The sequence below is a fragment of the Rutidosis leptorrhynchoides genome, chromosome 4, assembly GCF_046630445.1.
Source record: "Rutidosis leptorrhynchoides isolate AG116_Rl617_1_P2 chromosome 4, CSIRO_AGI_Rlap_v1, whole genome shotgun sequence".
Classification (NCBI taxonomy): Eukaryota; Viridiplantae; Streptophyta; class Magnoliopsida; order Asterales; family Asteraceae; genus Rutidosis; species Rutidosis leptorrhynchoides.
The window spans coordinates 606,481,688-606,505,512 of NC_092336.1; the positions used below are offsets into that span (position 1 = coordinate 606,481,688).

The window sequence follows — 23,825 nt, forward strand, 5'->3', positions numbered from 1 at the left end:
GTGTTGGTTGCAGGCAGCACAACCTTACAGTTCTTGGCTAAGTGGCCAATCTTCTTACACCTACTGCACTTAACAGTGCACCTCCTATGATGATGCTTATCACAGCGATTACATAACGGCTTTGTTCCAATATAACCACTTTTTGTAGCATCACTAACCCTTTTGTTTGAACCCTGACCCGAACTCTGAGCAGGCTCAAACTTCCTTTTATTATCAGCAGCTTTTACTTGGGTTTGCTTATTAGTGGCGAGCTTCCTTCTTTTCGCCATTACCAAATTTTGAGCCATCAATATCACACCATCGACGGTCTCTTTACCAGCAGCTATCACATTACCCTGAATCTCATCAGGCAGACCTTCTACATAATGTTCAATCTTCTTGTGTTCCGTAGGTACCATGTCAGGGCACAATGTAACCAACTCTAAGAAACGGTTGGTATAAGCCTCAATGTCAGTACCCTTTACCTTGAGTTCCCAGAACTCACTTTCCATTTTCTGGACCTGATTTCTTGGACAATACTTGTCCGTCATCATTCTTTTTAGGACAGTCCATGGGATGGCATTTGCAGCATCAAGTCCCACAGTTTGAGAGTATGCGGTCCACCAAGTCAATGCACCGCCAGATAAAGATCCTGTAGCAAACTTAACGCGATCAACATCGGCACAATTGCACATCCTGAAAATAGACTCAAGTTTTTCTAACCACCGGGTTAGTTCAACCGGTCCCTCAGTTCCTTTATAGCTCGGAGGTTTGCAATTTGAGAAATCCTTGTATGAACAAGTTTTGGGGAGATTCTGTTGACCGTTGTTGCCATTGCTGTGGTTGCCCTGGGCGGCAGCTAAAAGTATCTGAAATTGCTCGGCAGAGAGAGTGATGTTGGGAATAGTGTTGTTGTCATTTGTTTGCGCACCACTAGTCATTTTCTTCAATACATAAATAATGTATTAATTGAAGAGTTATGGTGCTATAAATATAAGTTTGCAATTATGATTCATAATAATCACACAACACACACATATAGATATGGTGAGATAAGACAAAATTTTTAAAAACAAACACTTGACTTTTATTAATAACGAATGGATAAATTATCCTTATTACACAGAAAACGATGAGTAGGCAAAGCCTTTTATATGAAAAACACTTGATTTTTTTATTTTTTTTTAATAACTAAGTTAGTTGTGTTTAAGTCTCTTGGAGGGACTAGGGGTTTCAACAATAGGTGTCTCAGGTTCCTTCCTCTTCCGAGAGGGAGCTAAGACAACAGTGGGCTCAGACTCCTTCTCGGGTTCTGATTCTTCTTCTTCAATGATTTCCTCCATGATTTCTTCTTCATCATCATCCCCATCATAGTCAGCATCAATTTGGGATTCTCCAGCAGGTGGTGAATATGGTGGAGTAGCGGGCATATAGACTGGTGGTGCAGGCGGTGTAGTCGGAACATAAACTGGTGATGCAAGTGGAGTAGCAGGTGCGTAAGTTGGTGAGTTGCCTGATCCTTCAGTTTCAGAATCAGAGATGATGATCGGATTACGTTTGACTGATCCTTCAGTTTCGGAGTCAGAGATGATGATCGGATTATGGTTAGACATCCTAAAAGAAAGAAGGAAAGAGAACTAGAATGATTCTAAGGATGACATAAAAGCACGAGGTAAGATATAAGGGAAAAGCACTTAAAACTAAGGCAGGAAAGGTTATAGTCCTAAAGATTGCTAAGGTACCCTAACTAGCACATAAGGCACACATAAAATGCAATCCTGATTCTCTATAACAAACATGCTCTGATACCAATCTGTCACACCCCCAAAATGGACCAGGGGTAATTGTGACCAATCATATCATAACACAGTTGTATAAGCGAGAACGACTCTAAATGAGATGTTTTATTTATTAAATAAACAGCGGAAGCATTATTCAAAGTTTTACATCATAAGAGTACAGTAAATGGAAAATGTCTTAAACAAAATGATAAATATGAATGATGGACTCCATGCAAACAGCAAAGCATACATCAATCATCTAGTAGCAAGTAGCAGCTAGCTCAATCATCACCTGAGACAAAACACGCTTAAAGTGTCAACCAAAAAGGTTGAGTGAAATTCATAGGTTTATAAATAATATCCAAAGTTTTAGACCGCAAGATTTAGTTTAAAGTTGATCAATATAGATATATCAATCTAAAAGTGTTGCTGCAGTTTATAATATCGCTACTAAACAACTTACCCTATGACACCTTGTACTGTCAGTGTCGTGGAATCATTATTATGTAACCAAAGACCAACGGTCGAATGGTTAGAGACGTTACTCTCAATAGGCCTACTCACAATAATTAAGTTTGCATTTAAACGTAGCAATTGACGATATTACGGTAGGGATTTAGCATGAATCAAAGCATGACAGCATAGTTAATAATTTAGTACTTGTGTCTAAGCGTAAAACAGTTATAAAGCAAGCATGTGTCTCACCCTAAAAGTTATAAAACAGTTATGAAACAGTAAAAAGTGGGGCTATGAAGTTCACCTTAGTAGCACAAAAGAGTATTCCACGAAAGAATTGAACGGAAGGACGTGACCGAGATCTCAACCTAGAGATAGAACATATGATCAGACATTGCCTAACAGACAATAGTATATAGTACTATATTGATAGTAATGGTTCACTAAAGAATTTTCATTCTCAGAAGGTTACTATTTATGGAAAGTTTCCACTTATAGTAATTTTCCAATTTTAGAAAGTTCGGGTTAATCTTTAGTAAGACGTTGTACAACTTTACTCAAACTTCGTTGCTATAAAATAAGTCAGGAATGACCAGATGTAACCGGGGGCCCAGGACTCTTGACCAGAATCTAAGTCATGGCATTCGAGATCCACAAGCTTACCCATAAATGGCAACCTAGACATCATTCACTTACGACCGTGAGTAGCGATGAAGTTCACATGAATTATACATTATCTTTGATCAACCTTCACTTTAGGTGTATACACACAACGAATTATTAATGTACTTAATAATTATATATCTAATAATATAACCTAAGTATTATTTAATATTTAGTTATTATACCTTAGTATGTCTTATATATATTAAATATAATTACCTTTAAATAAATACCTAAATTACTTCAAAAATAATAGTGTTTTATTAATCGAACATTATTTAAAAATGTCTAAATAATAAATTAAATATCTAAAAATTACATACATAATTTTTATAGTCTTAGTTAATCATATAGATTAGTAGAAAAATTTAAGAAAACGTTTTTATTATATTTTTGTATTTATTTTTGTTTTTACCCTTAATGTATTCAAAAAACTATTTTAATTCTACATGATTACTAAATAGACCCAAATAATTATTTTTATAATTTTTATAAGTTTCTATCAGTCTAATAACCTGTAGAAAAATATTTAAAAAAATATTTTTTATTATTTTATATTTATTCTTAATTTACCTTCGAATTACATAATAATAGAGTTTAATTATATAATAAATACCAATTCGACCCAAGTAATTATTTTTATAATTTTTTCAGATCTATCTAAGTTTTAAAAATTCATAAAAAAATTATATATATTTTATTTTTGGTTAAAAGTATTTATTACGAATTTTACATTATTTTTACGTTTAAACACTACATAATTCGTATTTAATTATAAATAATATTCCATAAATTATCAAAATTATTTTTATGCATCATAACACTTATAATACTAATTATAACATATAAACATAATTAATTTCGAATTTTACAAAGAATATACAATAAATATAAATATAAATGACAATATTGAAATTTTTTTAATAAAAATAGAAAGTACCTCAAATTTTATTCAAGGTTTTGAGAGAATAACTTAAGTTTTTGTGTTTGGCAAGAAAAAATGAATGAGGAGCCATGTATTTATATCTTAAAATGGTTGGTGAAAAGAAAAAAAATAATAAAATAAAGGTGTCAATTTTGACAAAATAATAAAAACATGTTAAAAATGTTTTTAATAAGTTTTTGTTTTTGAAAATATTTAGTCAAAATTCATGGGCTCATTATTTAATTTATAAAAAAAATCTTATTTCTTTTTATTTTTATTTTTATAAGCTAAAAATGTATATAATGATTAAAATAACTTATCATTTAATTAATAATTATGTTACATATAGTTTTAAATATAATACGCATTAATATTAACTAAAGTTATTTTATATAATTAGTGTAAACTTTAGTTAACAGAACGTGTCGACTAAAAATAAATATTTGATCAACGTCGAATTTAATTATATATTACGTATGGATAACAACCCTATATGCAAATTAGTCAATTCAAGTATGAAAATGTGAGGGTTGTTATATGCTATTTGTATGGAGAGATAAAAAGTCAGCCTTGTCTGCGGCTTGACCTACGGTCAACCGCACGCGGTTCAATCCAAAATATATATCCGTTCTATAACCATTTGAATCAGTTTTGGACATCACTCCTTGGACACTTTACTTCATTTAACACCTGCAAAAAGATACCCAACATCCTATACAAGTACTATATGCATTAAATGTTCATTTACCTTGGATGTATTGCCTTGATAGTGGCTTATCATGCTCAAAATGGAAAGTCTAACATGCTTGGATACAAGTCATGATAATCATTTGAGGCAATCTCAGTTTTCTCATAATCCTTTATTTGTAATTAACACATTTGCTAAATCTCTATTGATTGGTCAACATGTTATTGATGACACAAACTCACTTTAATCACAAAGCATGCTAGTATTCAAATTTGAACTTGTTTGTAATTAATTAAGTATGGTAATGATGTCTTGACAAATTAAGCAAGTAATAACAATTAAGCATGTTACAAGACATCAAGTTAATCAAGTTTAAACTTATTCATAGACTTAATTTTAGACTTAAGCAAACATATGTGTGTTAATGTTTCATTGTCTTTTAAGTTTACTAGATTATGACATTCCAAATATTATCCAAGTAACACAAGCATATAATGAAGTAGTCCAAATACTAGTTGGTGGAATCCAACTTGTAACATATAGCAAGACATGGTTCATACATACATATATTAAATAACTACATATCATTTATCACTTAACACATAGTCAAATAATACACATGTACAAATAGCAAGTAATCAATTAATATACATGTAATGACTAGCAAGATATCACTAAGTAATCTTAGAATTAAGCACATAGTGATAACATAACCTTAAACTAAGACTATGTAAGTTTTACTTGCAAAGTGGCATTTGCAAGATTAATGTATAAGCATACATTAATGTCCAACACATGTACAAGGAAAGAGCAACTCTTGGTTGGGACTTGGTGACCATTCTAAGAATGTCTAGATACATTTGAGATGTACATGTCTTCCTTAAAACACTTATGTGTTTTACTTAATCAAGGCTTAACCGTCATTAAGGTGTCATTATGTGAGGATCGCTCCAAATCTATATGGACGAACACGTCATTCATCGATTTCATTGCGAGGTATTTGACCTCTATATGATACGTTTTGTAAACATTGCATTCTTTTGAAAAGGCACACCATAAATGAATATTTAAATCAAAGGTTTTCGACATCTGATGATTTCTACATATAGACAATCACCGTAAATAATAGTTTACAATAGTACTTCCATTGACAATGCAGTCAAAATAAGATACATGGTGATGATTTGGAGAATGCAACATTTCCTTGATAAATATACCATGTAAGACTCCATGCACATAGCTTGTCTAACATATAAGCAAACAACAGAAGACTTCTAGGAACTTGAGAATAAACATGCTAACAAGTGTCAACACAAAGGTTGGTGAGTTCATAGTTTTAGTGTTTCGCATAATCTGTATATAAAGGTGAATCACAAGATTTTAGTTGTTTCATCCAGAAACGTTTATCAAAATATTCTACAAGATTGAGCACCCTGGTAACTAAACTTAACGTATATATAATTTGTACCCATTGTATAATCATCTTAATAATACACACAAACCAACGTGTACGCTTCTCAAATAGCATACGTCCGTTAAAAGGCTAGTGCTCTAGCTCGGACGGGGATATCAAGCCCTATGGATCCATATACTACTACTCGCACCCACCAGTTCTTATAGCTGGCAGTTAACAGTTACCAAAGCTAAGGAATTTTCGGTTCAAACTCAATGTAGAATTTAGTATGTACTTGTATCCATTGCGTTTAAAATAAAGTGCATGTATTCTCAGCCCAAAAATATAGATTGCAAAAGCAATTAAAAAGGGAGCAATGAAACTCACCTATTGTATTTCGTAGTAAAAATACATATACGCCATTGAACAAGTGAAAGGTTGGCCTCGGATTCACGAACGTATCAATATTGAGATTCAATATTGCAGAAAAGGTACGTAGACGCAACGGAGATGACAATCACTAAATTGACCTCATGATCATACCCATGAACCATACCCATCACCTCCATAGCTATAACCCATAATTTTCTTGGCTCTATCCCACTCATAAAACCCGTTTTGAAAAGACGCGAGCAGAACCTCGTCGCAATATTTTATGTATAATAATACTAATAATATTACTCTTAGTGATAATAATTAGATTAATAAAATATTAATCTTACTAATAATATTCATAATATAAATATATGTGTACATCGTGAGAGAGAGATAGAATGAACACTGGAACCAGGATCGAGTTGGTTTAATATATGTTTGCCACCACCGACACTCATGCGATCGCATGAGTGTCTAGTATCCTTTTCATGCATTCGCATGACACATGTAATACTGGCACACCGTTTTCATTTTTCCATTGTCGACATATTAGTTGTAATGTAATAATATATATATTATTTAATATATATTATATTTAATCTTTAGAATTAATTAAATATTATATTATATTTACGTGAGTAGTAAAAATGTAATTTTTGTTCAAATGACTCGTACGTTGTCACTCAACTCATGTACCACTTTCGGTTTTTCGAGCGCACTTTCGTACGTTTAGAAAACTAGCCTTTTACGTTACGCGACGCGTACCTTTAATAAAAATTTGATTTATTTATCAAAAAAATGCTTTATGAAAATGTATCTTATAAAATTTGAGCGTCGTGGTCATTTGTTTCTATAAATCAGGGACTCGTTGTTTACGAAAATATATTATTTTGAATTGGAACGTTTTATGACTAAATTAAATATATATATATATATATATATATATATATATATATATATATATATATATATATATATATATATATATATACATATTTAGAAATATTAGTTTGTATCCAAAATCTTTTATTTAACAATATAACATTTAGTTTTTCAAAACCCTTTATTTTTCATAGTTTATTTTTATTTCATTTAGGAAAATAGTTTAGCGCGTAACGTTTTTCTTTTTAAGAATTTAAATAGATACAAGTACTAATTGTTTTTAAATATCAATTGCGTCACTAGACGAGTGTTACTACTGTGTACTTGATTTGGAAACATATATTTCTAATGAACACGTTTTAAGTACAAGTTACAACCAATATTTTTATCTTACGTCTATTTGCTCAAAGGCCGTTTAGATAGACAAGTCCTATTATATCAAACAGTTTTTTCGTACAGTTGAAAACTACATCAATTTATTACTATGGAATTCCATCGACAAACATATGGAACCAAATACTATATTGTAAAGTATTTATACTTAATATTTCGTTTATCAAGTTATAATATATACACATATACATATATAATCATATTCATTCGTATAATGGTTCGTGAATCTTTGAAATTTGGTCGAGGTTAAATGAATGTATGAACACAGTTTAAAATTCTTTAGATTCAATTTACAAACTTTGCTTATCGTGTCGGAATAACATAAAGATTAAAGTTTAAATTTGGTCGGAAATTCCCGGGTCGTTACAGTACCTACCCGTTAAAGAAATTTCGTCCCGAAATTTGAGTGGGGTCGTTGTGGCTAATCATAAAAATGTTTTTATGACGAATATGAGTTAGTATATAGAGTTGTATCACTGTTGAGTAATATAGATAAAACGATTTGATTGCTTGAAGAGTATGAGTGTAGTTTTCACAAAAAGATTGAAATGAGAAATAGAGTTTCGCCTTAACTTCTGACGTTGTATTGGTTGAATTCCGAAATTCAAGGGATTTAAAGAAAATCTTCAAAATCTAAAAGATTTGATTCTTCGGCGAATAAGAAAATTATGATATACTAATTAAATGCGGAGATCTGCGTTAATTTCTCTATCAATTATTTCACTATAAATTAACTTCTTCCATTCCATTATTTTTATCATTCCTATACTCAATTCCTAAATTCAAAAGATTATGAAAATGCTTAATCCAGTTTTAATCCTTGTCCTTATCCTTACTATCGCAACAATTATTCTCCTTTTCCAATTTCCACCAGAGGAATCTGCTTATTTCTACTTTGCCCTTGGGGTTATAGTACTTATAGTTCTCCCGTGTCTTTATATTGCGATAAACATTGATATACACGGTTTGTAATTTCTGTGTTGTTATCGGGCTTTATATCTCCCCTTATATTTCAATGTCCCTATTTCTGTTTCCTATAATCATTGTCATCCCTTGTTAATGCTTTCTTTTATTTGCTGCGATTTATACCCCAATTTCTATTTCAGAGCTTTGTCCCTTCGTTTCTTCTTCTTGCGATTGGGCCTCTCTTGTAATGGTCCAGAATTCGCAGATATAAGTTTCAGAATGAACTAATGTTCTAAACGAGAAAGAACGTAATAGCACGATTTGATTTGTCAAATTACCAGAATCACTGAGAATAGAGCTATCAAGAATATATTTTCTTGATATGTTCAGAAGTTAATCAGAATGAAAGAATTATGTAACATGACACATGATGACGTTATAATCTGTGAATCATCACGTTACATTAGAAACTCAGCATGACTTACTGTAATATAATCACGTTGATCAAGTGTCATTATATTATACTAGCTCATGCATCAGTTCCCAACATTACTTCAATAACATTCATATTTTAAGCTCGAAAGTTTACAGAATATAGAAACTAACAGTTTCTATATGATGTAACACTGATATCATGAAGAGATTAATGATTTCAGATAAGAATAGTTATGAAAATATCTTTAGAAATATGGAGGATATTTACAATGAAAGATATGATGATATCTTGGAATTTCTAATATCAGAGGATGATGCGGAAAATCTGTCTGTGAAGGTTTAGAATAAGAAGTAAGGTTCTTACTAATGGTTTCAGCAGTCACTGAATCATTTGGATTCTTTGAAGGCAGGTTCAGTCTTTGTGATTTATCCACAGCCTCTTTCATACTTTACTCAATCCGTTTTTCAGTTCCAAACCTTCTCTTTTTCTCAGCTTTACCACCATACTATTCTTTATCATCAAACTTTCGACTGTTAAGGTCGTTTACAGTTTTTGCTGCTTCATCAGTATTTTTGCAATTTCAGAGAACTAGTTCATAGTTTGGGATGTTTTTCAGAAACTTCACATTCGAAGTATGTAAGTCTAGAAGATAGATTTTATCTATATATAACTGTTGTCGTAGAAAATGCTGCGAGATTCAAAATACTGATTACTAATTCCCGATGGTTGGTATGGCAATTATTGTTACAAGATGTGGATGAGTACATGATAGGGTTTCAATGAGTATAAGGATTTTTCGAAAGGCCAAGGATTAATAAAGTTGTTGGTAAATTTACTGCTAATGTGGTGGAACATGAAAGGTTCCCCAGTAACAAGAACGTATATGTCAAGGTTATAATAAGGTTAATCTGAAAAGTCGAAGTTGACTGGTTGAAAGTGTGGTAAAACTGGATACTTTGAAAAGGGATTGCAATATTATTTTCAGTAATAACAATGCTAAAGGATCTTTCGTATTTTTTGAAGTCAAAGTATAGCTTTGAAAGATGTAGAGATTTAAGAATGATGTCACCCGTTAAATCTTGACTTGGATTCTGATCCATCAATATCAGAATATGTAATTGAATTTGTATAAAAACGATTGTATATCGCTGTGAGCATAGTTAATAATTTTTTTTTGAATCAAAGTTGAAGAATGTACAGTATAACATATTAATTGTGAACTTATATATTTCCCGGGAATTAGTTACCCGTTAAAGATTTCACAAGTAATATTTTGTACAAAAGAATTTTCATTATAGTCTTTATGAAAATATATGTATGTATATTTCTTCAGATGTAATACGGATTTAATGAGTTAATATCATATTAAGCTCATTTGATTTTCGGCTTGACTTAGAAATGATTAATCTCTAAAACATTAAAGATTACATAATCTTTGCGGAGTTTTTCACTAATGAAATCAACACTTCATTATTTATTCTTATTGATATTCCTCGGTGAAGGATGTTGATGCTTGTGGAATTTTTGTGAACCTTACAAGGCACAAATGATGTTTTCTGGAAAGTTTCGAGTATATCGAAATTGAAAATGTAAAATCAATTATGTAATTGATTAATACACTTGGTTTATTATGAAATGAAATTCATTGGGTTGAAACAGAGATTGTAGTTAACAATGGTTAAGTTGTTAAGGAAGGATGTACATCATTGTATATTAGTAATAAGAACTAACCGAGTAGTACCTACCAGTTAAGATTCACACGTAATAGCTTAGTACGAAAAAATTTATCTTGATTTCAAAATTCATATATATTAAATATACATAAAATTTTTTCAGGGAAAATGAGTTAATACTTCGTCGGTTATTGTTGCTGGTATTTCTTGGTAACTACGGTGCGTATGACGTTGATGCTCGTGGAACAGATTGTGAAGTTGAGGTTTGCGATGCGGATGTTGTTGGTGGTGGTAATGGTACTGTTGGTGTTGTTGTCGGTGGTACTGTTGATGCCGGTGATGCTGCTGGTGCTTGTAACCTTTGCACCATATTCTCCAAAGCCACTACCCGAGCGCGAAGCTCGTTGACTTCTTCTACTACACCGGGATGATTGGTGGTTCAGACGAGCGGATGAATAAGATCCAGAATTTGAGATAGTATATTATCATGACGAGATACTCTAGAAATGAGAGAGAAAATGGTGTCTCGAACAGGTTCGTCGGTAAGTGCTTCAGGTTCTTCGCCAAGAGGGCAATGTGGTGGATGGAAGGGGTCACCTTCTTCTTGTGTCCAATGATTAAGTAGACTATGAACCCATCCCCCAATTCATCCAGAATAGGTGATGGCTGATGGGTTGATCCATTCCGGTTACACTTTCTTCAGAGTTAAGGTGAATATCCATATCGGAATAGCTGTCGGAATTTAAGGAATTTGAACTAGATACGGGATCCATCTTGTATAATTTGATAGATGATTTTTGATATGAAATAAATTATAGAATTTAGATTGGTACTCTTCAATACATAATTTACATATGTATATATAATACCAAAATCCCGTAAATTACGGTGAAATTTTCGGAAGATGGCAGTCAAAGTTTAATGTAATAGATATGCTAAGATATGAATTTTGTCTATACACTATCTATGCAATCAATGAAATAAGACGCGTTTAGACTTAAGATGATAGACAGGTAATTTCTGACAAGAAATGATAAGCAAAACTTTTGACATGCAGACACAGTCGAAGTCCAGACTTACTAATGCATACTAACAACTATCAGTTAGATACACTTATGCAAGACCTGGTTCACTAGGACCAACGCTCTGATACCAACTGTGAGGATCGCTCCAAATCCATATGGACGAACACGTCATTCATCGATTTCATTGCGAGGTATTTGACCTCTATATGATACGTTTTGCAAACATTGCATTCTTTTGAAAAGGCACACCATAAATGAATATTTAAATAAAAGGTTTTCGACATCTGATGATTTCTACATACAGACAATCACTGTAAATAATAGTTTACAATAGTACTTCCATTGAAAATGCAGTCAAAATAAGATACATGGTGATGATTTGGTGAATGCAACGTTTCCTTGATAAATATACCATGTAAGACTCCATGCACATAGCTTGTCTAACATATAAGCAACAGCGAAAGACTTCTAGGAACTTGAGAATAAACATGCTAACAAGTGTCAACACAAAGGTTGGTGAGTTCATAGTTTTAGTGTTTCGCATAATCTGTATATAAAGGTGAATCACAAGATTTTAGTTATTTCATCCAGAAACGTTTATCAAAATATTCTACAAGATTGAGCACCATGGTAACTAAACTTAACGTATATATAATTTGTACCCATTGTATAATCATCTTAATAATACACGCAAACCAACATGTACGCTTCTCAAATAGCATACGTCCGTTAAAAGGCTAGTGCTCTAGCTCGGACGGGGATATCAAGCCCTATGGATCCATATACTACTACTCGTACCCACCAGTTCTTATAGCTGGCAGTTAACAGTTACCAAAGCTAAGGGATTTTTGGTTCAAACTCAATGTAGAATTTAGTATGTACTTGTATCCATTGTGTTTAAAATAAAGTGCATGTATTCTCAGCCCAAAAATATAGATTGCAAAAGCAATTAAAAAGGGAGCAATGAAACTCACCTATTGTATTTCGTAGTAAAAATACATATACGCCATTGAACAAGTGAAAGGTTGGCCTCGGATTCACGAACGTATCAATATTGAGATTCAATATTGCAGAAAAGGTACGTAGACGCAACGGAGATGACAATCACTAAATTGACCTCATGAGCATACCCATGAACCATACCCATCACCTCCATAGCTATAACCCATAATTTTCTTGGCTCTATCCCACACATAAAACCCGTTTTAAAAAGACGCGAGCAGAACCTCGTCGCAATATTTTATGTATAATAATACTAATAATATTACTCTTAGTGATAATAATTAGATTAATAAAATATTAATCTTACTAATAATATTCATAATATAAATATATGTGTACATCGTGAGAGAGAGATAGAATGAACACTGGAACCAGGATCGAGTTGGTTTAATAGATGTTTGCCACCACCGACACTCATGCGATCACATGAGTGTCTAGTATCCTTTTCATGCATTCGCATGACACATGTAATACTGGCACACCATTTTCATTTTTCCATTGTCGACATATTAGTTGTAATGTAATAATATATATATTATATTTAACTTTAGAATTAATTAAATATTATATTATATTTACGTGAGTAGTAAAAATGTAATTTTTGTTCAAATGACTCGTACGTTGTCACTCGACTCATGTACCACTTTCAGTTTTTCGAGCGCACTTTCGTACGTTTAGAAAACTAGCCTTTTACGTTACGCGACGCGTACCTTTAATAAAAATTTGATTTATTTATCAAAAAAATGCTTTATGAAAATGTATCTTATAAAATTTGAGCGTCGTGGTCATTTGCTTCTATAAATCAGGGACTCGTTGTTTACGAAAATATATTATTTTGAATTTGAATGTTTTATGACTAAATTAAAAATAGATATATATATATATATATATATATATATATATATATATATATATATATATATATATATATATATATATATATATATTAGAAATATTAGTTTGTATCCAAAATCTTTTATTTAACAATATAACATTTAGTTTTTCAAAACCCTTTATTTTTCAAAGTTTATTTTTATTTCATTTAGGAAAATAGTTTAGCGCGTAACGTTTTTCTTTTTAAGAATTTAAATAGATACAAGTACTAATTGTTTTTAAATATCAATTGCATCACTAGACGAGTGTTACTACTGTGTACTTGATTTGGAAACATATATTTCTAATGAACACGTTTTAAGTACACGTTACAACCAATATTTTTAACTTACGTCTATTTGCTCAAAGACCGTTTAGATAGACAAGTCCTATTATACCAAAAAGTGTTTTCGTTCAGTTGAAAACTACATCAATTGATTGCTATGGAATTCCATCGACAAACATATGGAACCAAATACTATATTGTAAAGTATTTATACTTAATATTTCGTTTATCAAGTTATAATATATACACATATACATATATAATCATATTCGTTCGTATAATGGTTCGTGAATCTTTGAAATTTGGTCGAGGTTGAATGAATGTATGAACACAGTTTAAAATTCTTTAGATTCAATTTACAAACTTTGCTTATCGTGTCGGAATAACATAAAGATTAAAGTTTAAATTCGGTCGGAAATTCCCGGGTCGTCACAGTACCTACCCGTTAAAGAAATTTCGTCCCAAAATTTGAGTGGGGTCGTTGTGGTTAATCATAAAAATGTTTTTATGACGAATATGAGTTAGTATATAGAGTTGTATTACTGTTGAGTAATATAGATAAAACGATTTGATTGCTTGAAGAGTATGAGTGTAGTTTTCACAAAAAGATTGAAATGAGAAATAGAGTTTCGCCTTAACTTCTGACGTTGTATTGGTTGAATTCCGAAATTCAAGGGATTTAAAGAAAATCTTCAAAATCTAAAAGATTTGATTCTTCGGCAAATAAGAAAATTATGATTCACTAATTAAATGCGGAGATCTGCGTTAATTTTTCTATCAATTATTTCACTATAAATTAACTTCTTCCGTTCCATTATTTTTATCATTCCTATACTCAATTCCTAAATTCAAAAGATTATGAAAATGCTTAATCCAGTTTTAATCCTTGTCTTTATCCTTACTATCGCAACAATTATTCTCCTTTTCCAACTTCCACCAGAGGAATCTGCTTATTTCTACTTTGCCCTTGGGGTTATAGTACTTATAGTTCTCCCGTGTCTTTATGTTGCGATAAACATTGATATACACGGTTTGTAATTTCTGTGTTGTTATCGGGCTTTATATCTCCCCTTATATTTCAATGTCCCTATTTCTGTTTCCTATAAACATTGTCATCCCCTGTTAATGCTTTCTTTTATTTGCTGCGATTTATACTCCAATTTCTATTTCAGAGCTTTGTCCCTTCGTTTCTTCTTCTTGCGATTGGGCCTCTCTTGTAATGGTCCAGAATTCGCAGATATAAGTTTCAGAATGAACTTAATGTTCTAAACGAGAAAGAACGTAATAGCACGATTTGATTTGTCAAATTACCAGAATCACTGAGAATAGAACTATCAAGAATATATTTTCTTGATATATTCAGAAGTTAATCAGAATGAAAGAGTTATGTAACATGAGACATGATGACGTTATAATCTGTGAATCATCACGTTACATTAGAAACTCAGCATGACTTACTGTAATATAATCACGTTGATCAAGTGTCATTATATTATACTAGCTCATGCATCAGTTCCCAACATTACTTCAATAACATTCATATTTTAAGCTCGAAAGTTTACAGAATATAGAAACTAACAGTTTCTATATGATGTAACACTGATATCATGAAGAGATTAATGATTTCAGATAAGAATAGTTATGAAAATATCTTTAGAAATATGGAGGATATTTACAATGAAAGATATGATGATATCTTGGAATTTCTAATATCAGAGGATGATGCGGAAAATCTGTCTGTGAAGGTTTAGAATAAGAAGTAAGGTTCTTACTAATGGTTTCAGCAGTCACTGAATCATTTGGATTCTTTGAATGCAGGTTCAGTCTTTGTGATTTATCCACAGCCTCTTTCATACTTTACTCAATCCGTTTTTCAGTTCCAAACCTTCTCTTTTTCTCAGCTTTACCACCATACTATTCTTTATCATCAAACTTTTGACTGTTAAGGTCGTTTACACCATAAGCGACAGAGTACCAAAACAAATATGCCAGAAACAAACTTATGAAGAAACACCATAAGCGATAAAAATGATGATAACGACTTAAAGAAAGTATGCATAAGACATGCGAAAAGGAAATACCCAAAATATAGCAAAAAAAGACTCCATAAGGGCAGCAGAAACATGACCGTTAACCCACAGGAATACCTACAAATATAAGGAAAAACAAATTAAAAAATGAGAAATCATTTGATAGGAAATAGCAACCAACACAGTCATTAAACAAAACAAAACAACCTGTTAGGAGTGGTACAATGGCAACCAAAACAAAAACCACATAAGGGACAAAGGTCAATTCTAAAAAAAAAAAAAAAAAAACAAAATCCAATTCAATAGCAACTTCAGCAGCAATTTTAGTAGATTCTGTTCCATAATTAATGTAAATTAAAATCAAAAACAACCTGATGGTATTAACCTCTCCTGCAATCGAAAACTTCCTGACAAAAATAAAGCCAAAAAAAAAATAAAAAAAATCCACACATTTCGACAACAATAAGTGTGGAGAAATCAAATACAACAAAAATGGATCTTACCCAGGTGAATAAATCAACACAACCGCAAGCAAACTTATGAAGAAACACCATAAGAAAACTTAGATGAAACGTGATATAAAAAAACAATAATACCTTTTAACATGAAAAATCGTTTGCAATAGAAAGAGTAGCAGCACATAAACCCTAAATCAAAGAAATAACAATACCGATTAGAGAAAACATTCGAAAAATTAAATAACCACATAAACCCTAAATCAAAGAAATAACAATACCGATGCAGATAAATGAATCCCAGAAATCTGTCGCACCATAACATCAGCCATTTTTAGAAGAACAAATCAGCGATTTTTGTTTATGATCGTACAAATCGTTATATTTTCATGGAGAGGAATACGGAATATAATATTAAGAATAAAAATATTTGTTGGAAATGAGGTATTTTAATACTCCGTAGATATTTGGGGGATACATGATGCGCTGGATACGGAGCTGGCAAAAAGCCCACATGCAGCATGACACGTTACTTTTTTTAAAATAATAATACATTGTGAAAAAAAATCCCAGTTGCCCACTTTGACTCCTGACACATTTTCATGAAAAATATATATGAATTGTAACAGCAGCGGCCAAAAAAAAAAAAGTTGAACAATGTTTGACCCAATAGAAAACATGTATTAAGTGGGTGGCCCAATAGAAAACATGTATATATAGAAAACATACATATGAATGGGAAGCAAGCTTACCCGGGCATCATTAGAGATAGGGTAATTGTAACATTTGTCCCACATTCGTTGGAGAGGCGATGAAGCATGCCTTATAAAGGTATGGAGACCTTTCCTAACATGACGCGTTTTGGGGATACAAGCCAGACTTCATTAGAACTCTGCAGTTAAGCGTGCTCGAACGATGACACTACTTGGATGGGTAACCTCCTGTGCAGACGAAGCGGACAATATCATGCTACGAGGTAGATGGACTGTTGCACACAAGAATTGTAACAACCCAATTTTTCGTTATTTTTCCGTTAAATATTTGACGATCATTAGTTAAAACTTTTGTTTTTCTACGCCGATTTTTTTTCTAGATTATTATGAGTTATGATATATATATTAAACTATTCTCTAGTTACACTGTTAGATGTTATTATATATGTATATATTCATTTTGGTGACTGCGACGTAATTGATTATATTCAACTATCATTAATTTGCATTCTTGCCACGCCATATCTAAAAGTTTAATTATATTCTATATACTATAAATAGTGTTCTTATATTAAGTGAGAATGTGCGATTATGTGTTGATACGTTCCTATGTGTAACGATTGTATTCGATGAATCATCTTGGTTCTCTAACCAAGATTTATATATTTGTGTTTTCAAATCGGAATTCTTCTATGTGACATTCTATGACAATGAAAGTAATAATATATTCATGTATTTTAATTCGTCCATTTTTAGACTTCTCATGTATCATTAATTGCGTGACGTTCAATTCATCGGATCGAGTTCATTTTTTTCTTCGGGCCAAGGTCACAAGGCCAAGTTTTTGAGTTGGGCCAATTTGGCCCAACATAGTCGAATCACTTTGTTAATCCAATGGATTTTTCATTTCTCCTTTTTAATCAATCTAGACTATTTTGGTAATTTAAATAAATTAAATAAATGTGTAAAGAGTATTGTCTAGTTTTAAAAAAAATAGATTAATAAATAATAAAATTATATATATATTCCCCTTTGGCCGAAATATTTATAAAAAATAATAATAGATTATTTAGTTGCTTTATTTAAATTACAACTAGGTATGTACTTAATTAATTAATTTGTAAATCTAAAATAAAGATAAGGTTATAGATAAGATTTGTAAAAAAAAAAATATAAATATATTCATATACATGTGTTTGCTGATTTTTTTTTTAAAAAGAAAGAAATTTTTAAGTTGTCTTTTATCCAATATTTGACGTTTGATATTTATGATAATATCAATTTAATTAGGGATAAGATTACACCATGTTTATAAAAAAAAGGGTCCTCCATGGGGAGGGGATCAAATCCCAAATTTGGAAAACTGATTTTATCACATTTATTTGTATTATTTCTTCATTTATACAAAATCACAAAAAAATAAAAACCCTCTCTTTCTCCCTTTTCTCACCCATGAGTTCATCACCTTCATCATCTAATTTTGATCTCATATTCACAATCGTTCATCATCGTTCAAGTTGATTAATATATTCGGGTTCCTTGCAACGCGATCTACACATCTATCTTTTCGTTTCTTGATTTGAGGTAGTCATAAAACTTAATCCTTTTCAAGTCTTCATGATTATTATGTTATTATGCTTGTATGTATAGTTATAGTGCTTGGATATAATTGTGGTGATGTTTAAATAATTAAAATATGTTAAAAATGCAATTTTTCAATTTATATAAACCCGGACAGAATTGAGTTAGCTGTTTAGGGGAACCATTGTCATAACCCCAAATAGGGCCGGGGAAATATGACTTCACAGTATCACAACACAAGTATGTATAAACGAGAACGACTCTAAATGAGACGTTTTAACAAAATCTGAATTTGCAGCGGAAACATAATAATGTGTTACATAATGTAACTCATATGTAAATGACAAATGATAAGTCTAATATGTGGACTCCAATGCAACAGCTAACTAAGCATCATAGGGCAGCACACAAGCTAATCTTCACCTGAGACAAACATGCTTAAAGTGTCAACACAAAGGTTGAGTGAACATCATAGGTTTAACAATCATATTAAGTTTTAGACCACAAGATTTAATTCAAAATATCAAATATTCAATATGCCATGAGTTATAATATCGAACTAAACATTAACCCCTGACACTGTACGGGTGTCGACAATCATTATTATGTACCCCCTTGACGATCACGCCAATGGGTAGAGACGTCACTCTCAATAGGCCTACTCACAATAATTAAGCTTGCAAAATTTCAATTCCAGCAATTAACGATATTATGGCGGGGATTTGCATGTAAAAATAAATACATGTTTAATAAAAGTCTCACGTAATTGCATATCAAATAGTTTAGGTACTTGTGTCTAAATTATAAATCATTTAAAAGTAAGCATGTGTCTCACCCCAAAGTTTATAAAACAGTTAAGGAATAGTAGAAAGAGGGGCTATGAAGTTCACATTAGTAGCAAGTAAGATATTCCAAGAAGTATGAACGGAGTATGAAATCGGAGATCTCAACCTAGAGATATAACCTTTGATTAGTTAATGTCTAACGGACATAAAGTTTGTTTATTAATATAGCAAACTATATTAACAGTGACAGTTTTCGAGAAAAATTCCTATTTCTCAAAAGTTTCTATTTTTGGAAACCTATTATTTATGGAAAGCTTCCACTTATAGTAAGTTTCTAGTTTAAGAATGTCCGGGTTATAATTCTTAACAAAGATGTTGTACAATCTTGCCCAAACTTCGTTGCTAACATGCAAGTCACTCGAATGATCTATTGTTACCGAGCGGCCCAGGATCTCTTGACCAGAATCTAAGTCTTGGCATTCGAGATCCACAAGCATCCCATAATGGTACCGAGAATCACCCTAGGCTACAAGTAGCGGTGATGTTTGTAGTCTTTGTACGCTACCTTTAATTATAACCTTCACGTTATGGTGTATACACATAACAAGTTATTAATATCCTTATTAGTTTTATATATATATATATATATATATATATATATATATATATATATATATATATATATATGTGTGTGTGTGTGTGTGTGTGATAATATATTTAGTGTAATTAAGTGTTACTATGTAATTAAGTGTATAAGTTATACTAATAATAGTATTATTATTTATTTAATCATCTATTATTTAATCTTATCATTATATGTTACATATATAGATATACACCTATGTGATACATACATACATATATTCTTTATTATTATTATACATATTCATAACTATATACATATATATATATATATATATATATATATATATATATATATATATATATATATATATATATATATATATATATATATATATATATATATATATATATATATATTTGGTGTAGGTGTTACATATATATAAGTGTAAGATGATTCATATATATATACTTATTACTTTTCTTATTATTTACCTACTAACCTTATATAATACTTTCATAATACACATTCATACTTACATACACACGTACATATACATACATATGTACTCATACATATACACCTATGTATATATATGCATATACACAAGCATATACCTACTTATATATATATACATACATACATAGCATGCATGCATGCATGTATATCATTAAATCTTAATCAACTTCATAAAATCATAGGTTTTTAATTACAACTTTAATACTAAACTTGTAATCCCTTATTCAATACTTCATGTATAGACATAACCATAATCATTATTCAATTCTCCTAACTCTAATCATATTAATCATAATCAATACATGATATTTATTACTAGTTCAACTCATATTCATAATCTAACTTATGATCATAATCTTCATCTTATTATTTACTAGCTTATTAACCAATAACCCTAATATCTCATTATCAATATTCATTCACAATCTTTTCTAATCATCATCTTTATTCTTAATTATTACAAATTATTAATACATAATAACCCTACTTAACCTTAATACTGTAGTGACCCGTCCTAATCCATCCGGAGAAAGTCCACATAGATTATAAACGATTCACAATAGTTGATTACATCGCGAGGTACTTGACCTCTATATGATACATTTTACAATCATTGCATTCGCTTTTGAAAAGTCAATTTTTCATTACATCGAAAGTTGACAACATGCATACCATTTCGTAATATATCTTACTATAATTGACTTAATAATAATATTGATTGAACTCAACGACTCGAATGCAACGTCTTTTGAAATATGTCATGAATGACTCCAAGTAATATCTCTAAGATGAGCAAATGCACAGCGGAAGATTTCTTTCATACCTGAGAATAAACATGCTTTCAAGTGTCAACCAAAAGGTTGGTGAGTTCATTAGTTTAACAAAAATAATTATTTCCATCATTTTAATAGACCACAAGATTTTCATTTCTCATAAATATACGTCCCATGCATAGAGACAAAATCATTCATATGGATTGAACACCTGGTAACCGACATTCACAATATGCATATAAGAATATCCCCATCATTCCGGGATCCTCCTTCGGACATGATATAAATTTCGAAGTACTAAAGCATCCGGTACTTTGGATGGGGCTTGTTGGGCCCGATAGATCTATCTTTAGGATTCGCGTCAATTAGGGTGTCTGTTCCCTAATTCTTAGATTACCAGACTAAAAAGGGGCATATTCGGTTTAATAATTCAACCATAGAATGTAGTTTCATTTACTCGTGTCTATTTCGTAAAACAGTTATAAAAGCAGCGCATGTATTCTCAGCCCAAAAATATAAAGGGTAAAAAGGCAAATGAAACTCACTTTCACAGATTTATTCCAACAGTCAAATTTAATTGGTATGTTAAATTTGACTTTTGTGTTGAATTTGTAGAGGTATGACGGAATCTATGGTTAATTTATGAAGATACATGGCTATAGAAATCAATATTAGCCTTTAAGTGTTTTAGATGGAAAAAGATAAAAAAAATAATAATAAATAAATAAATAATCACATTTTCCTAAATATCTTTGTTTAGTCCACATTAACAACAACAATATGCATTTATGAGGAAATATAAAAAGATGATATTTTAAGTTATATTCAATTTCATTTTCTGTTTATATAAGCTATCGATATATATTCTTACCTATTCAAAAGTCAAGCCTTAGAAAAAATAAATAATTTTATCTCATAATACTTTATAGTATAATTGATAATAAAAAAAAAAAAACTAACCACAATAGTTAAATAATTTTCTTTAATTCATATTAACAATAACAATAGTATGCATTCATGTAATACTAAAAGCAATTTGTATCATATATCGGTTAGTGTATGCTTTCTATTCATGCTACAAAAATGTTGTTCACTTTATATAGACACATAGCACCGAAGACCAATTACTACATTAAACAATCTCAATTACAAGTGCGATACAAGAACCATAACCATCTTCGTGCAACGCACGGGCAATACACCTAGTAATAATAAGAGAGAAAAAAAATAAGAGTGTATACCCCTTTTATAGCCTTTTTCCAAAAAGAATGCCCTGAGCGGGACTCGAACCCACGACCACCCGCTCACCCACAACACCCAATAACCATTACACCGTTTCTGATTTTTCTGAACTATTACCCATCTAAATAAATATAAACCGTATTATTATGTTCTTATTTCTTCTTCTTCTTCCACGAACTTAAATCGACCACCGGATGTAACAAGGAAAACAATCAAATACTAAATGATTTAAATTCATCATTTGAGACAGAAACGACTAGTGAGGGATACATCTGATCACAAAAAAAAAATAAAAAAAATAAAAAGCTTACTGCTGTCGCAGTTTTTCTAAAAAAATAATATTGATTTTGGGTTTTATAACGTTTTAGCTAAGGGTTTCAACATGAAAAGGTTTTTAAATCACTCAACAAAACTTTTTGAATCATCAATTGGATCAGAAACAGAAACGAGAATTCGAATTTGATCTAATAACAATTGTTGACTTTTTTTGTTTCGAATCTTTGACTCTAAAATTGGAACACATTTTAAAGAATTAAAACCTGAACTTTTGCAGAAAGTTCGTTCATAAGATTCCTAACACGACTACATTTATAGTTTTTGGATTTTGATTCGAAATTGAAGCTTTTGAATTTGAAGTTCGCGTACAGGGGATAAACTGGTTCAACGATTTTTATCTCTTGATATTTCTGTTTTATAATCGTACAATAGCAGTAGGTTTCATTGAATACAAGTGAATGAATTTATGTTATATCATGGATTAATTAACGTTTGTTTTGTAGTGATTAAAGTCGACAAGCAAATCAATTTGTACAGAATATGAATCATGAAAATATAAAGGGGATAAAGATGGGTAACTGAATTTTGGATATATCTGTATCGAATTCACTGATGTTCAGATTCTAAAGACAAAACTTAGGTTCAATTACAGATTAACAAGGACATAAAAGAGGTTACATACTTATTTATTTTATTTATAATTATACCCTATTTATATTTATATTATATGGCGTATTTATTTATATAATTATCTATATCTGATTATTTATTTACATTATCTGTATTTTATATATTATATGTATGTGTTTATATATATGTATATATTAGTAGTTACATTATTGCTTATTAAATTTAACTAATATTAATAAGTACCAATGTATTTAATGATAATAATATTATTAACATTTATTTTAATAAGAATACTAATATTACTAATAATAAATGATGATAATAAAATAATAGTAATAATATCATTACTAATTATAATAAATTATATAAATTACAATTCATAATTTTAATAATAATACTGATATAATAATAATCCTAATTATAATAATACTAATGATAATAATCATATTTGTAATAACAATACTATAACAATAAAATTCATGTCTATAGATTATATATACAT

At 30.7% G+C, this 23,825-nt stretch overlaps 1 protein-coding gene across 1 annotated transcript in view; it reads right to left on the reverse strand.

Annotated features, from left to right (window-relative positions):
• Window positions 1–1,175: 1,175 nt before the first annotated feature.
• The window catches only part of LOC139842991 (protein FAR1-RELATED SEQUENCE 11-like), a 133,545-nt gene continuing 110,895 nt past the window's right edge, over window positions 1,176–23,825 (reverse strand). Inside the window, exons 6-10 of the mRNA XM_071833084.1 lie at window positions 16,363–16,413; window positions 16,138–16,173; window positions 15,974–16,033; window positions 15,818–15,883; window positions 1,176–1,593 (exon numbers count right to left, since the gene is read on the reverse strand). Coding sequence (XP_071689185.1) covers window positions 1,176–1,593; window positions 15,818–15,883; window positions 15,974–16,033; window positions 16,138–16,173; window positions 16,363–16,413 — 631 coding nt within the window. The remainder of the gene's footprint in view (window positions 1,594–15,817; window positions 15,884–15,973; window positions 16,034–16,137; window positions 16,174–16,362; window positions 16,414–23,825) is intronic.